This window comes from Mastacembelus armatus, chromosome 8 (genome assembly GCF_900324485.2).
Source record: "Mastacembelus armatus chromosome 8, fMasArm1.2, whole genome shotgun sequence".
NCBI classification, from domain to species: Eukaryota; Metazoa; Chordata; class Actinopteri; order Synbranchiformes; family Mastacembelidae; genus Mastacembelus; species Mastacembelus armatus.
Genome location: NC_046640.1, coordinates 17301793 through 17316682, shown reverse-complemented (window position 1 = coordinate 17316682; position 14890 = coordinate 17301793). Strand labels below are relative to the sequence as shown.

Here is a 14890-nt window from a genome sequence, read left to right as displayed (position 1 = left end):
GAATTCACCAGTCAAATGTTCAGTGGTGAAAACAAAATCTTCCAGACAGCTTTAGTGACACTTTGGATGGAATTATTTAACATATTGTGATATAATGTATGTTCTCTCCTTTCACGCAGCTACTCTATTCTCACAGCAATACTTTCTCAGGCTGAAGTGTCTATTATGCACATGGATATGAAGAAAAACTCAGAAAGGCTAACAAGTCCACTAATCCCCTACCCCATGCTTACATGACATTTAAGCTTAATAAAAAACACTAAATGTAGTTTGATACTGAGGTAACTGCCTAATAAGTTCATCGAGTCTGGACAATATCACTGGAAGTTTAGTGTGTGCATATGCCCTACTTACCCACAACCATAATGTTAAGCTCAAAACCCTGCTTCATGGCCTTTCTCCTCATCTGCTCCAGAATGGCATCAATGCCAACATAACTGAAGTCCATCACGGGGCCACTGGCCTTCTCGCCGTACAGGCCGCCCACACCTGCAGAGACCATCACATCAGGCACCACCGCCTCAGACATGGCACTGCTGCTGTAGCTGGAATTCACCTCTGGCCCTGATTTGACAGAGGAAAAGTGACATAAGGTTAAAGATTAGTTGCTGATATGTAACATGCTGGAGTAAATGGTTGGAGGGGATAGAGGTGGACAAAAGTGACAAAAAAATGTCTGGCTAGCAATTTTAAGAATAATAAAAAAATCAAGCACTGTAAGTAAGGTAAGGACATAGACATGTTCTGCTACACTGTCATTTTTCCCAAAATGTGATCAACTCCTTTTTGTTTCATGAAAATCACAATCCATATAAAAATCTTGTTAAACTCTTACTTCAACAGAACCAAAGTGGCTGATTGTTTTAGCTTGCTTTATAATCAAACAATACACATACACACACAGATTTTGAAAACACCTACAGGCTTTCAGAGAGTATGGCTGGACCCATGCCAACACGGACTCAACAGAAAACGTTTCCAAACACACTGTAGTTTTAAAGCATTTTGCTCTTGGCAGGAGGTTATCTCTGCAATTTGTTTTGATAACGATTAGCTTAATGTCCTTCTGTGGAATGCCACTGGTTGTGTGCTGAATCATAATATAAATATTCAATTTTTAATATGTTCACTATGATCTGTTCATGCAGAGAGTGGCTGTAGCTCTGCTGAACAATGTGTGAAGGTTTTACAGTGTTTATTTCTGTCTGTGGATAGTGGTTCATGTAGCTAATGTCCCTCACAAGGCCTCCCTCCCCTCACTGGAGTATTACTGTCCCATTAATTTGAGAGTGGAAAAGAGAGACTGCTGACCCACTCAAATCTAACAAGGCTTACATATACATACATACATACATACATACATACATACATACATACATACATAGACCATGCTTGAGTTTGTGCATTTAAATCCATTGGTCACCATGATCTTGTACACACACACCCTGCAAACACATACAGGCATGAACACGCACATATAGGTGACCATCTGCCAAGACTGGCTGCCAAAAATTTCACAGCTATTGGATTCCAGCTCAGGCACAAATCCCTCTCCGCAGCATTTGGCCTGCCACCTGGAGAAGTTGCCCAGAGCCCTGACCAGTTCATTTGTATCACTCTGGGAATTAAATTAACAGAGAATAACACCACTTCTGGTAGAACTTACACTTCAAGTTGGCACTGTAAGTGATTAATGGAACAAATTCCATAAAGAATAACACCTCTGTAGAAACTTGATGGTGGTTCACATTCACCACTGACTTACTTTATAATGTGCTCCATTGTGTGTGTGTGTGTGTGTGTGTAAGCATGTGTCATAGAGACCGACCTATGGAAGCAGCTCTCCTGGCCTCCTTCACCACTTCCCCATCCTGTTCCAGCAATCAGTCAGCAACTAACTGTAGCTCACTGCCCTCAACCTCTCCTCTGCACCTCCCACATTCCCATACCTCTGCTCTTGTCTCTTGCTCTCACCCTGACCCTTTCCTCCCTCCATACACTGACTCTCTCCAATCAACCGTTTCTCCTCGACACTCCATCTCTTACTTCTTGTTTGTCTGACATGTTTGAATGACCTCTTATTTTCTCCACTCCTTTATCTTTTCTTTGTTCCACTATTTCACTTATATCATGAACATTACATTTGTTGTCATTTTTACAAACTTCTTCCTTCTGATTACCATTATTTCACGTTGCACAACCCTTGTCCAATTATGGTCTGCTTGCCACTGCTCATCTTGATCTTGATTGGTGATGTTTCACCAATGCGTCTGTGACAAGTTATGCACTGTATAGAGATGCTATGACAGGAAAGGGTGCAATAATTGAGCGTCACCTGAGATATGGTAATAGGAAAAGTATCAAAAGCATAAAATCAATTCGCTTAACAGACACTTGAGATTCAGCCTTAGTGTTTCCAAATATCATCCAACAGCTACATCTGCAAAACACAAAGAAAATAACCATCATCATTCAACTCAGATAGATCAAGTTTATATGTCTCAATAATCTGCACCTGAACTCAGGTCAGTGTTTACATTTTTTTGAAACAGTTGTATACAAATACAGTAAATATATCTGATGCAAGGTCTTATCCTGAAATGAGTACCTCATCGACTGTACCAACAAGCTGTGGGTTCAGTTGAACAAACAGAAACATAGACTAATCCCCTAGTCTGACTTGGAATATACCAAGGGCACCAAAAGACAGAATGGATATGAGACAACAGAAAGACAAGGAGAGCTGTCTCTATAGCCTGCATCTTAACTAGCTGGTTTCCCAGATACAAGCAGCAAGACTGTTCAGAGCACTGTTAACTGTACTTCATGAATGCACACCACGCCAAAGTAGTGTTGAACTACCTGGCAATACACAAAAAGGTCTTAGAGCAATACTGTGGGAAACCCAGCAATGAAAATAAATCAGTTTCATTACAGGTAGGAAACTTTTATTGCTGTGCCATCAATTTCAATACTCCACAATGTCATGATGTTGGTACAAGAATGTCAACCTGTAAATGAAAGACACTATATCAAACCTGCTGTCTGGAGATTGAATAGAAATTGACTGGCAAATAACCTACATCTGGATATGCAAATCATTTATCAGTACCTTCATCTCCTTCATGAGGCCGTGTGCTCCAGACCTATAATGGTTCCTAGCAAGTAAACACAGGTGTCAGGAGACAGCCAGTTGGAGCACGACCCTATAAATGCTTAAAGATATCTGACCTCCACATGAAAAATGTCAGGCTCTTGTGGTTTACCAGCTGGTAGACATTACCCAGTCTCACCAACTCTGGCCTGACAGAAAAATAAAAAGTATTAAATAGGGATGAACTATATCACATCCATCAGCTTTAAAGGCCATGTTAAGCAAACCTTCTGAAACACCTGCAATGTTTGAAGTGACAGGCAAGCCTGTCTGATACCCCATCTTGTATTTATAAGGGAGTACAACAACACAATAACATCATCCTACCCAAGGCTGGAGAAATAACCAGGTAATGGAGGCAACTCTGCAGGTGCACAAACCTCTTAAGATTTGGAGATTGGTTTTGATAAACAAAAGCAACAATTCTTAAAGATATTTGAACCACTGAAGTACAATATCACCCAAGATGGGCCCCACATTTTGAACAACCTTTGTGGCCCTTTCTTGTAAGGAGACCTGGTGCTTACATGATTAATATTTCAAAATAAAAGTAGGGTTTAATCAAATTAACACAGTAATGGCCCACTACTATACACCCCATAGGCAACACCAGCATAATCATACTACTACTACATACTACTGTCATGAAAGGAAGCATGTTTTCCTATATACCAAGGAAGTTTAAAAGCAGACCAGTGATCAGTGGGGGAAAAAAAAAAAGCGTGGGCACAATAAGATGACATCAGTTTTTCATTTGGTTTAAATCACCTCTGTGTCCTTCAGCTGTATTTTCTAAAATGTTTTCCCTTGTACCAGATTCAGTTACAAGATGACATGGATAAAGTGTTTCCTCAGTCTGTAAGAAAGCAAAATGAGTTTGAGTATTTGGAAAGCAGAGAATGAGTCATTGGACTTGCTGTGATACTGTTTTCAATTATACACACTAAAGAATTACTTTTTTCCAAAGCTTCCAGGAGTATCAGATTGCTTTGCTTTTTGAAAATGTGGCCAGCAGTCTCATGTACCACAAAACATTTTGGAGGAGAGAAAAGAAGAGAAGAGCATAGAGGGAAAAGAAGTATTGAGTCAAAGTAGCAAGAAAAGATTTAATCAAGAAGAGGATGAAGACGTTGAGGAGGGGGGAGACAGAAAAAGACAAGAAAAGGATGACAGAGGATGGAGTATAGAAAATAGGAAAAGGAAAAAAAAAAAAAACTTTGTGGAAAGTAGTTTGTGATTTATTCTCTCTACTTTTGGGCCTGGGGCATTCCTCAGTAACTGCACACAAGCCTCCATACAGGGATGTAAATTCAGTTGAAACCAGCTAAACATGTCCCTCTTCACTGCATGGTCTTTTTAAATGGCACTGAAACTATGAACTATGAAGAACTATGACTGTGTCATCTATGTTTAGTGGAGATGTGGTCAGAACCACTGAGCCATGCCTTCGCTGTCCGGGGTGTTGATCTTGACAGCGTGGCGAACAGGTCAGAGGTCATGTTCCCAGTTTAGGTTTGAAAAGAGTTGTGCTGAGGTTGGTCCCCTTACAACAAACCAGACGTTTAACACTTCACACAAACTGACTGCAACCATAAGAGAAGAAACCCAGAAAAAGAAAAGATTGTGAACTTGGACCAAAAACGTATGTTTGCTATCTAGCAGTGACTCACTCACTGGACTGTGACTTTGCAGGAAGTACCAAGTATTTTCCAACATTTTAGTTTTAATATTAAATTTGCTACTTATTACCAACTTAAACCAGTACAGCACACTATATAACTGTCAATGTAACTGATCAACTAAACAAAGCTTGCATCAGTGTGCTACTAAATACTAGATGAAAGTATTGGCGTTATTGTGATATTTCCATTTTACTAGCTCTAATTAGAATGTATTCAGATTGATATCGGTAAATGTAAATTGCAGTTTCTAGGTACAAATCTAGAAGCAGTACGTTAGAGCTAGGTTATACAACTAGATTACACAGTACTGTGTAAGTACTCATTGTGCCACATGACTTTAAAGCAGACCTACTTTTTTTCTCCCTGATGTTCTCACTAATCACTTTGAAGCATCTGTGAGGGGGTGTAACAAATATCTGTCACTATGTATAATCCCTCCAAGTGGGGAAGCAGCTTGAACGCAACATATTTTTAGGTCGAGTCATTCTACTACTTGTCAGAAGAGCCATGTCATATGCACATTAGTGGCTTAATCCAATAAATGGGTTATTTGGATCTTGCGCTCATCTAAAATCTTTTTATGGGCTCACTTTAAAAACATCTGTTCCAATGGTCCTGTATTTACATTCCCGTAAGTGTAAAATATGGTGCAAACAACTGAGAAACTTGAGTACAGAGAATAAAGCACATGTGGCCAATAGATTACTTTGAACTGGTGTTTCAAGCTGCCCTCCAGCTGAGAATCAATTATACCCCAGACCACATGGGTTTGCAAAAGACCCAGGGGAGGAACACACATGTACACACAGTTTTCCCACCCTCTGACAGAGCATCTCTTAATAAAAAGGGGAAATTGGAGTGGTGGCAGTGCAAACATGGTCTGTTGTGTTATTAAAGTCAGAGTGTTTGTGCAGTAAGGCCCAGTTCCCAGAGTCCTCATTATTCAGTTCTCTGGAGAATTGTACCCTTGCATGGTCCAAATTGCTCATCATGTCACCTGGACAGTGTGTATATACACATCTGTGTGTCACATGTGTGTGCCTCTTCTGTTCAATCCATGTGATTCACATGTGGCATTTATGTTACTTGTAAAGTTATGTATGATAACTACCTGTCATGTCTCCACAGCTACAAACCAATGCAACTCAATCTATACTTACAACAATCTTGTTTGAGTCTACAAGGCCCAAGTTGTATCCAGCACATAGCCACGGCAGCTAGTCGTTTTGCAGTTAAGAAATGTTTTTAAATTGCTGCAATGGCAGCATAAGCCCAAAGGTTTGTCTAGACTGCCAGAGGAATGTGTTCAGTCTCCACGCTGCAGGACAACAGAGTTGTTGTCTTTCTGGCTCTTTAACTGCCATAAAGACATGAAGACATCACACAAAATGCCTCTCAACTGCAATAAAGTGAATTTTGCCAGGTTCCAGTCATATATTAAGAAAACCAAGAGCACTCAATCTTGTGGACTACCTCTCCAGTCCAAGGCTTGCCTATTTAATTTCTACAAATAAGGAAAGCAATTCCACAGCAGTAATAGATTCTTCACTTAAATATGCAATTGCCAAAAAACATATAGCCCAGAGTAACTGCTAAACATTAACCAATAATTATGTTGACACACAAGCTAATTTTCTGAGGCTCTTTGCAAAGAGGCTGAACAATAAGTAAGCTAACAATAATTTGCAAGCACTCGCTGAGAGACATTTTAAAGTCACTAGCCAGGCTGTGATAGTGAGCCAGTGTAATTCTTTATCTTAGTGTGTGGGTCAAAGTGTATCAGTGAAATGGCTGGCTGAGCGTGAGCGTGGTTACACAGGGGGGCTCGGGAATCTGATCTCTGCCCTCACACATACCTCAAATCAGAGACAACAGTCAGAAGAAGTCAAACTAATCTACAAGATTTTCACAAACAGTTATATGCAGACAGACAACAGTTCTTTTATATAAATTATTTAGCCATGTATTTCACATGCTACACCACTCAGGTTAGTCTGACTAAAAGGTGCATGCTGTCTCTTCAGATCACTAAGAGGGCAACTTTCTTTCATTGTTGAGATTAGAAGGCAGATGTTTCACTGTATGTGTGAATGCCCACAAACATGTCCATCAATCGACAACATAACCAGCAGCCTTAGCATACATTGTTTGTGTGTGTGAGAGAGTGATACAAGGTTTGTTCTGGTCATTTCCAGGCCTAAGGAGTAGTATTTATGTTCTGTGACTGACCCACATACAAACCTCAAGAGCAAAACAGCTGTAAATACCTAAAAAAAAAACCTCACCACTACAATAATTTTCTCCCATGAGTATGGCTGCTTATTTCATTTAGTTCTTACTTTAGATAATTAAACGCATTTTTCATCACTGATAACAGCCCCACATTATCTTAATAAATAGCTGACTGTTGTTGCTACATTATAGCATGTCCTGATTAACAACTGATGGATAGTTAACAGATGAGGGGCAAAAAGGATTATTTTTTCCCATCATGTCTTTGGACAACTGAAAGAAAAAAGAAACAACCTTGTATTTCACATGTTAATTAAAGTTAAAGTTAAGTACAATCAAAACAACTTCATATGCCTCACATTTTACAATCCCTTTTCTATAATGAATATAAAATGGATGAGGTGCACATGTATATCTACATAAATCAGTTTTATATTACAGAGCTCCGGTTACATTCCTGAAATATTTTGCATTTCAAAGTAATGATTCTGAATTCCATAATAGACACACAATCTTACCACACTGACTTACTGGCTGACTCACAGCATGGACAGAAGATACAGAAGGTAACGTTGACCTTTTCAGTGTGTCTTCAAACAGTGGTGAAAGGCCACTGTTTGTTCTCGCCTGGCAAAGCACAGGGGCCACAACAGAGCTCCTTTCAACAGCTCTCTGTCTGTAAAAGTGTGTGTCTGTGTGTGTGTGCATGCCTGTGAGGCAAAATAGGTGGTTGCTGCTTTCCATCGGTTTGATACTGTCGGAGAGCTATGCCATGTGTTCCCCAGGTCAATCCCCGGCAACACTCCTGCCACATCGCCAGTCAGCAAGCTAACACAGGACAGGAAAAGGGACTACTTCCCACCAATTACCATTCACCAAGAAATACCTTTCAAAGCAGAATCTAAACTAAAATATTCCCTCCTGCACTCTGTGAAGCCTACTAACCACATGTGGAGTTAAACTTTCACTTAGCTGCATGAAAACTTCTTTGTGTTTCCTACAGTACATGATGTTGTAATTAATCATTGTCAGAAAATATCCAGTGTGTGGACAATGTCAGGAACAAGAAAAAAACCTGCTGATTTCAAACTACTTGGGCTAAACATGATGGAACAACTGTCTGTATACAAGCACATGTGTGTTTGAGACACATATAGAGACTGATCACAAAGCTTCCCACAGAGTAGACACCCAACATTTAGGGGGGAAATACATAGAGAATGCAAAACATTAACAACGTTAATTACAAACAGACATGTATATATATATACACACACACTGAATGGAAAACACGAGTGGAATAACTAGAAATCTTCTATGAAATCCAAACTTACACCTGAACCACTTTTCTTTGCAGAAAACATATTAACACAGCCACAATACTCATTAAACCTGCCGCTGAACTGCTAAAAACAACAGTGGCCTAATCTTTAGACACTTATAAACAGCTGGAATCCAAAAGAACAGAAGGCATGCACAGATGTTTATCCTAGTAAAGTATGTAAAAACAAGAGATGATCTCTGCAGAACAGACCAACAAAAAAACAAAAAAAAACAAAAAAGTGAAAACATATTTTCTACGTTTGCTTCTAACGTCTTTCAAATGCACACATCACATCACACCACACCACACCACACTCCTGATATGCAAAACACTCACCGTATGCTTAGTGCGTGTATGTGTGTATGAGTCGTCCCCTGTTGAAGTGCAGCGCTCCAGTGAAAGGCCAAACTCTGCTGTGGCTCTGGAAGCTCCCTGCCTGCCCCTCCCATCCAAGCCTATCATGTGACTTGGCATGCATGCGACAAAACACACCCACTTCCTTCAGATACCCCACCCCCACAACAGAGTTTAAAAAAAAAAAAAAAAAAACTTCCAATGTGTATGCACACAAAGTCAATTTTAGCAGAGATCCTGTAGGGCAAAGGAAAACAGTGCAAACGTAGAGCTAAACATTTTGTTAAATGGAAAAAGAAACAAGCATAAAGAGAAGCTGGGTAAATATCACTTACGGAAAAAAAAGGCTGCGATGGCATGTATGTGACCTACCGCCAGCTGAATATCCCCCTCCTGAATTCCTGGGACAATTGACAATCATAGTTACCTGACCTGACCCTATCATCTCCTCTCCTGGCTCATCACATCCCACTCACCACTCCTCTCACACAGACCTGACACATATCACATCAAACTACAGGGATTCCCTTTGACAGAGCATATGTTGGTGTTTAACATGGTGTTCAGTTATCAACATACTAACAAACATTTTGGCATGGTGTGTATTTTCTACATTATTTTCTTCAACTTCAAAAGTGTAGCCTTCACTTATTTTTTTAAAACCTGAGAGTGAACTAATTATGTCTACTGATTACTATTCTTATGGAGCATGTATCTTGGTGAGATTAAAGAGGAGAGGAAACAGCTGTCTCTAGCCTCACAGGAAGTGTAATTATACACCAGTGCAGGGACTACAGTGTAACCTTATAGCAACATGAGCAGACACACACACGCTCAGAGCAGCACCTACATTCCTCAAAATGAAGAGTTGTGGTTCTGAAAAAATAAAGACATAACAGGCTGGAAAGATGGATTTGTTTAGTCTCATCAAATATAGTTGTCAAGATAAACCTTTTTCAGCACATGCTGCACCTCAGAGAGGAATCACTACTACACTTAGAATTTATACTATGTCTATATAAAAACAACAACAAAAAAACACACGCACAAATATAGAAGGTCTTGTACATGTGAGCAAAACCAAGTCTTATTCTAAAAGGCCTTAGGACGTAAAACTCTCATAGTACTAAGTTTTACAAGGTGGAAATCAGATATTTTCTTCAAACTAAGGCACCTTTCTCTTAAAACACTTGCTCTAAACATGTGATGTGAAGTGGACTTTCACACTGGTGACACTAGAATGTAAAAAAACTGACGTGAGCTAAGAAATGACAAATCTTAGAAATTAGGGAGTTTTATGGTGTCAAGGTGGCTTTTAAATCCTCTCAGCTCCATTTGTATGTACTTAATGCACATCCCACAGTAATTAGGGACACCTATAGATCTTATCTGGATGATGTAAACATGACCATAGGAGGATATTATATCATGTTAGTCCTACTGTAAATCTTTACAGTGATGAAAATGATGTCAATATATGTCACCCATCATCATCACCCATACCTAGTCCCCAATTTACTGCAGTGTGCTGATCAGTCTATGTCAACCTTACACAAGTTAACACAAAACTACAGATGTCACATAGATTAAAACTGAATTGACTTTTTTAAAATAAAGACAGATGTCCATTCACTGTCGTCCAAAGTTTCTTCTTCACTCCTGAGTGAACCCTGCCTGTATGTAAGTGTGATCCAGCCATCACTTGTTTGATTTGACATAGCTTGGCATGCTCCATTGTTAGAGTTGCTGGCCTGCTGGGGACATGGCCTTTCCACATAAAAAACACAAAAAAGATTTTGAGAATATGAGGAGACAACTAGTGACATGGTTTGATGGGTTATTCTGAGATAAGATGGTGACATATATTGGCTGGTTGACTATTGGGCAGCCTGGGTGACCCCTGAAAAAGCTCCTTGCAACTGCCCAAGGTATTACATAACACAGAAACATCATCACGACAAATCATTAATCACAGAGTGCATTATATACAGGATATAGATGTGTGTGTGCTGGGTTGCCTCTTACGGGGTGTCACATGAATCATATTCTCTGTGAAATGTGGAAGTGTTTGCTTGGTTTGAAATGATTTACAATAACCTAAATAGGCCACACTCTCACTCACTCTCCTTTGCAGCTCCTCAACTGGTCAACTGATCTACTTTCAGTATTTTGAATGCAGACTATAATGGGCTTAAAATGCAGCACTAACACTAAACCTTTACGAGTTCCAGGAGCAATACCTCCCAGGCATGTGAAGCCAACTATTTGTGTGACAGCATCTCCTGCTGGTTGATGGTGGAGTTGCAACACTTAAGGCTGCTGTAGAAGGCAGTTAGAGTTATACAACTACTACTAGAGAGGCGCAAACAGTGCTGAGTGTGATGCTGTCATACTTTGTGGTAGCAGCTTTGAAAAGCAATATTATAATTAGCTAAATGTTTATTATTAAGCTTAAGTTTAGATTTTGTCAAACTAGGATTTTAAGATGTAGCAATCTTACATATTTTGAAAAGGGCTTCTCAAAAATAAACTATTCTCAAAACTTTAATTAAGAAAAATTATAGAAATATGCACAAAAATGCAGGTAATGAAGTTTGCAGTTGGTGCAATTTTAATTTGATCTTTGTTAATACTAGCTAATACCAAGACCAATTCTAAAATGTTTTTTTCCTTCACTGTGCAATCCAAAGGACACATAATTGTCAAACTTAGCCTCAAACAGGATAATTTCTATCCAAACCAGCGTATAAAATTCCTGGACAACGTATAGAATGACTCTTCTTGTTCAAGAAACATTCCACTAAAATATCCAAATAAGAACTTCTGCATGTCCATAGGGACATGAACGATAAATGGCATCAAAATAGGGGAAGAGAGCATTCACTGCTAACTGACAACAAAATATGCAAATCATGTTTCCTCCAACCAGCATTACCGGCTTCCCTAGTTTCATTTACAACAAAACTGAAACCTAAAACTACTCACGACTAGTACACCACAGAGAGATCAGAGACTTGACGACAGCAGACTAACGCAGGTGAGCTCTCTTATTTTGTGATTATAAGGTTTTGTTTCAAATTCCATTTACCATGACTGATGAGACATTTAACCACAGTCTTCATAATGCAGGATTTGCTGCATGGAAACTATTTAAGGTCAAAATAATATACAAAAACACAAAGCAGAAAAAATTTGAAAAGGTTGGTTAGATTTGTACTAGCTTTCATTGCACACTGACACAAACTTTTATTGCATTATAAGCATCTTTCACATATTGAAGAATGCAGCTTAATATTTTAGCTATAACAAATACATCTATCTACCAATATCCACTTCATAGCCTTTAAACATTTAGCTATTGTTCCATTTCCTGGCTAGGAATTATGCTATACTTAACCAAAGACGAGCAGGAAGATATGACATGAAAATATATTTTTTTCTCAAATGAAAATATCAAATTCGTTAGCTGTTAGTTTGCTTTTAGTTATAAAATGTACATTTTAGTCTCACGATTAAAAGGAAAGGTTTTATTTTTTCAGGTCTACCTTACACAGCAGCCCAGAAGTTACATGACTGGTGAAACAGGTTTCTTTATTTACTTCTCCTGTGCATCCTGGCAATTAAGAGATCACTTCCTGATGAACATTCAGCTAAATGAGCTTCATAAACATCTAGCTAGATTTATAAAGAGCTAATGAGATATTAGCAGTCTGATCTAGTTAAACCTGATCTAGTTATCAAAATAAAAACAGATCAAAACCTATCAGTCATGAAAATAATTACATTATAAGCATTCCTAGCTATAAATGCACCTGGTGTACAGCTTGGATTAATATTTTAACTATGAACTTTTAATAAACAGGATGATGAAGACGTGTATCATTGTGTGCAGCGTAATCCTGTTCCTTGCACTGACCTCTGTGTCTGGTGTGCAAAGGCTCAACTCGATTGATGATTTGAAGAGAATCAACTTTGACCAATCAGTAGCCAGGCACAGTCTTCTGCTGCTCTACTGGTTTGCCAACACAGTTCAGATTGACGGTTACGACAACATACGGCTGATCTTTGACCCAAACAATGGAGTTTATGGCTCGCATCATTATTGCAATGGTGAGAGACTGTTGGACCCACTGCCTGTGCGGGGGGCTAAATACTACACACTTGGCAATCTTAACCAAGCCTCGTCCGTGCCATTTCCATCTTACGTCACCAATCCCCAGCCTGGGTATGAAGGAAGAAACAAAGACCGGATCATAATTAGTATAATGAATCCAGACTCAGGACGACAAAGGCAGAGGATAGACCGAGTGTATATCACAAGGCATTATAACAATTATGATGTTAATGCGACATATGATGGTGAACATACTTATGAAATCACTACTAACCTCTTAAGAGAGATCAGACAGTTTGCAGTGGAGGATAACCAGGTGTCACTTACAAATCTCACACGTCGCTTTGGGAGCAATGCTACTCAGTTCCAGTTAAATACCATAAGAAATATATGGGGCAACCTTGCTGGTCTTGGACTGCTGCTGTTTATTGTGACCCAGGAAAGGTGGCGCAACTCTTCCCAATTCTACTACCAACCTCAGCATGAGGTGAGAAGCTACACACAATCTGCCTTTGTGGTCCGTCCACAAAACAGACAACCTCAGTGGAATGTTGATGCCTCAGAAACCTGTAACCCTGTTACTTGTATTGTATTTATTTTAATCATTTTCATTTTGATATTCTTTTTGTCTCCTATCATAGCTAGATCGCATATTTTTTAACAAGATAACAGTACATAATATGAAATGACAGAGAACAATGTTCTTGTATATTGCCTAAATCAAGTTGTGTGTGGTGCTCGTGGCTCAGAAACCTGTTGTGAAGCTTGCACTCCATGCATTTGCATTGCTTTCATTATTTTTATAACAATCCTCTTTGTCTATTTATATGCTAGGCAAATACACTAGCGACTAACAAGATAACAGTACATAATATGAAATGACAGAGAACAATGTTCTTGTATATTGTCTAAATCAAGTTGTGTGTGGTGCTTTTCAATAACAATGAAGACCAGGAAGCCAGCAGGACTTTTAAGCTGATTGGGAACAAAGACTTAGGAAGTTAATGATGGTTCCCCTTAAAGACAACCAGGTGCTTCTGTATGGCTTTTGCATGTTTAACTAACTGTGTATTATATAGCTATTTGTTTTTGTCAATGTTGTTTAGTTAACATTGAGCTATAGGCTTAGCATGAGATGTATGTCATAAAAATCTAAATAACTTATATCACACATCTTAAACTGTTTGTCATGAAGGGCTGAGAGTCTTCAGTTAGGCCCATTCACCTTTACTTCAGACAACAGGACCAAAGTTTTTTTAAAAAAAAAAACTGACTATCACCTTTTCCTCATCATGACACGAGGTCATCCGAGAAATAAGTTGGCATAATTTTCGTCTGGACTAAAAAAACTGAAGAACAGATCTAAAAATTCTAAAATAAAAACTATTTTATAAGACCAAGAAATTACATTTACATACATTAGTTTGTTTTTCACCAAAAATACATGTGGCAATAACAGCACAACATCTCTAAATGGTTCCTATTGTATAACATAAAGCACTGCTCCAATTGAATAGCACTGAATGAAGAGAATGCAAATCCTCTTAGGGATAAGTGGAACATAAGTGTCAATTAGTCAATTAGAGACAGGCTTCACTAACAATATTTCACTTTTTTTGTTGCATTTTTGTTATTGTTTTGGATTATTGTATTTAATGTGAAGAATTGTATGTTTATTAAACACAGTGCTGTTTGTTTGGGGTTTTACAAAGTCTAAAAGCTTACATATGCAATCATAATTTTGCACCATTTACCAAGTACAAGTCAGTGTGTAGAAGAATGTTAGTTTGCAGAAAGAATAAAATAATTCATATATACAGACAGACTCTTTGTGTTTGGTTTTTTGTCTCTAAAGTTACCTATTCAACACTGATGGCAAACTGCATTTTGGTACAAGCAACACTCTTGGTTTGAATCCAGATGAGGATCCTCACTTCATCTGTTGGTTAACTCATAGTTTCAGACACACTGTGTACTATCCAACAAAGGCATCAGGTATACTGAAGTAGCATATTTTACAGAAGAAGAAG

General features: G+C 38.7%; 1 protein-coding gene across 6 annotated transcripts in view; it reads right to left on the bottom strand.

Annotated features, from left to right (window-relative positions):
- LOC113141322 (septin-9-like) overlaps positions 1 to 14890 on the bottom strand; it is a 68983-nt gene that overhangs the window by 8660 nt on the left and 45433 nt on the right. For 4 of the 6 annotated variants that reach the window (XM_026325663.1, XM_026325664.1, XM_026325666.1 and 1 more), the window contains one exon: positions 355 to 564. In XM_026325663.1, coding sequence (XP_026181448.1) covers positions 355 to 564 — 210 coding nt within the window. Of the gene's footprint in view, positions 1 to 354; positions 565 to 3922; positions 4011 to 8728; positions 8836 to 14890 lie in introns of those variants that run through there. The other 2 variants (XM_026325668.1, XM_026325667.1) reach the window with 2 other exon arrangements.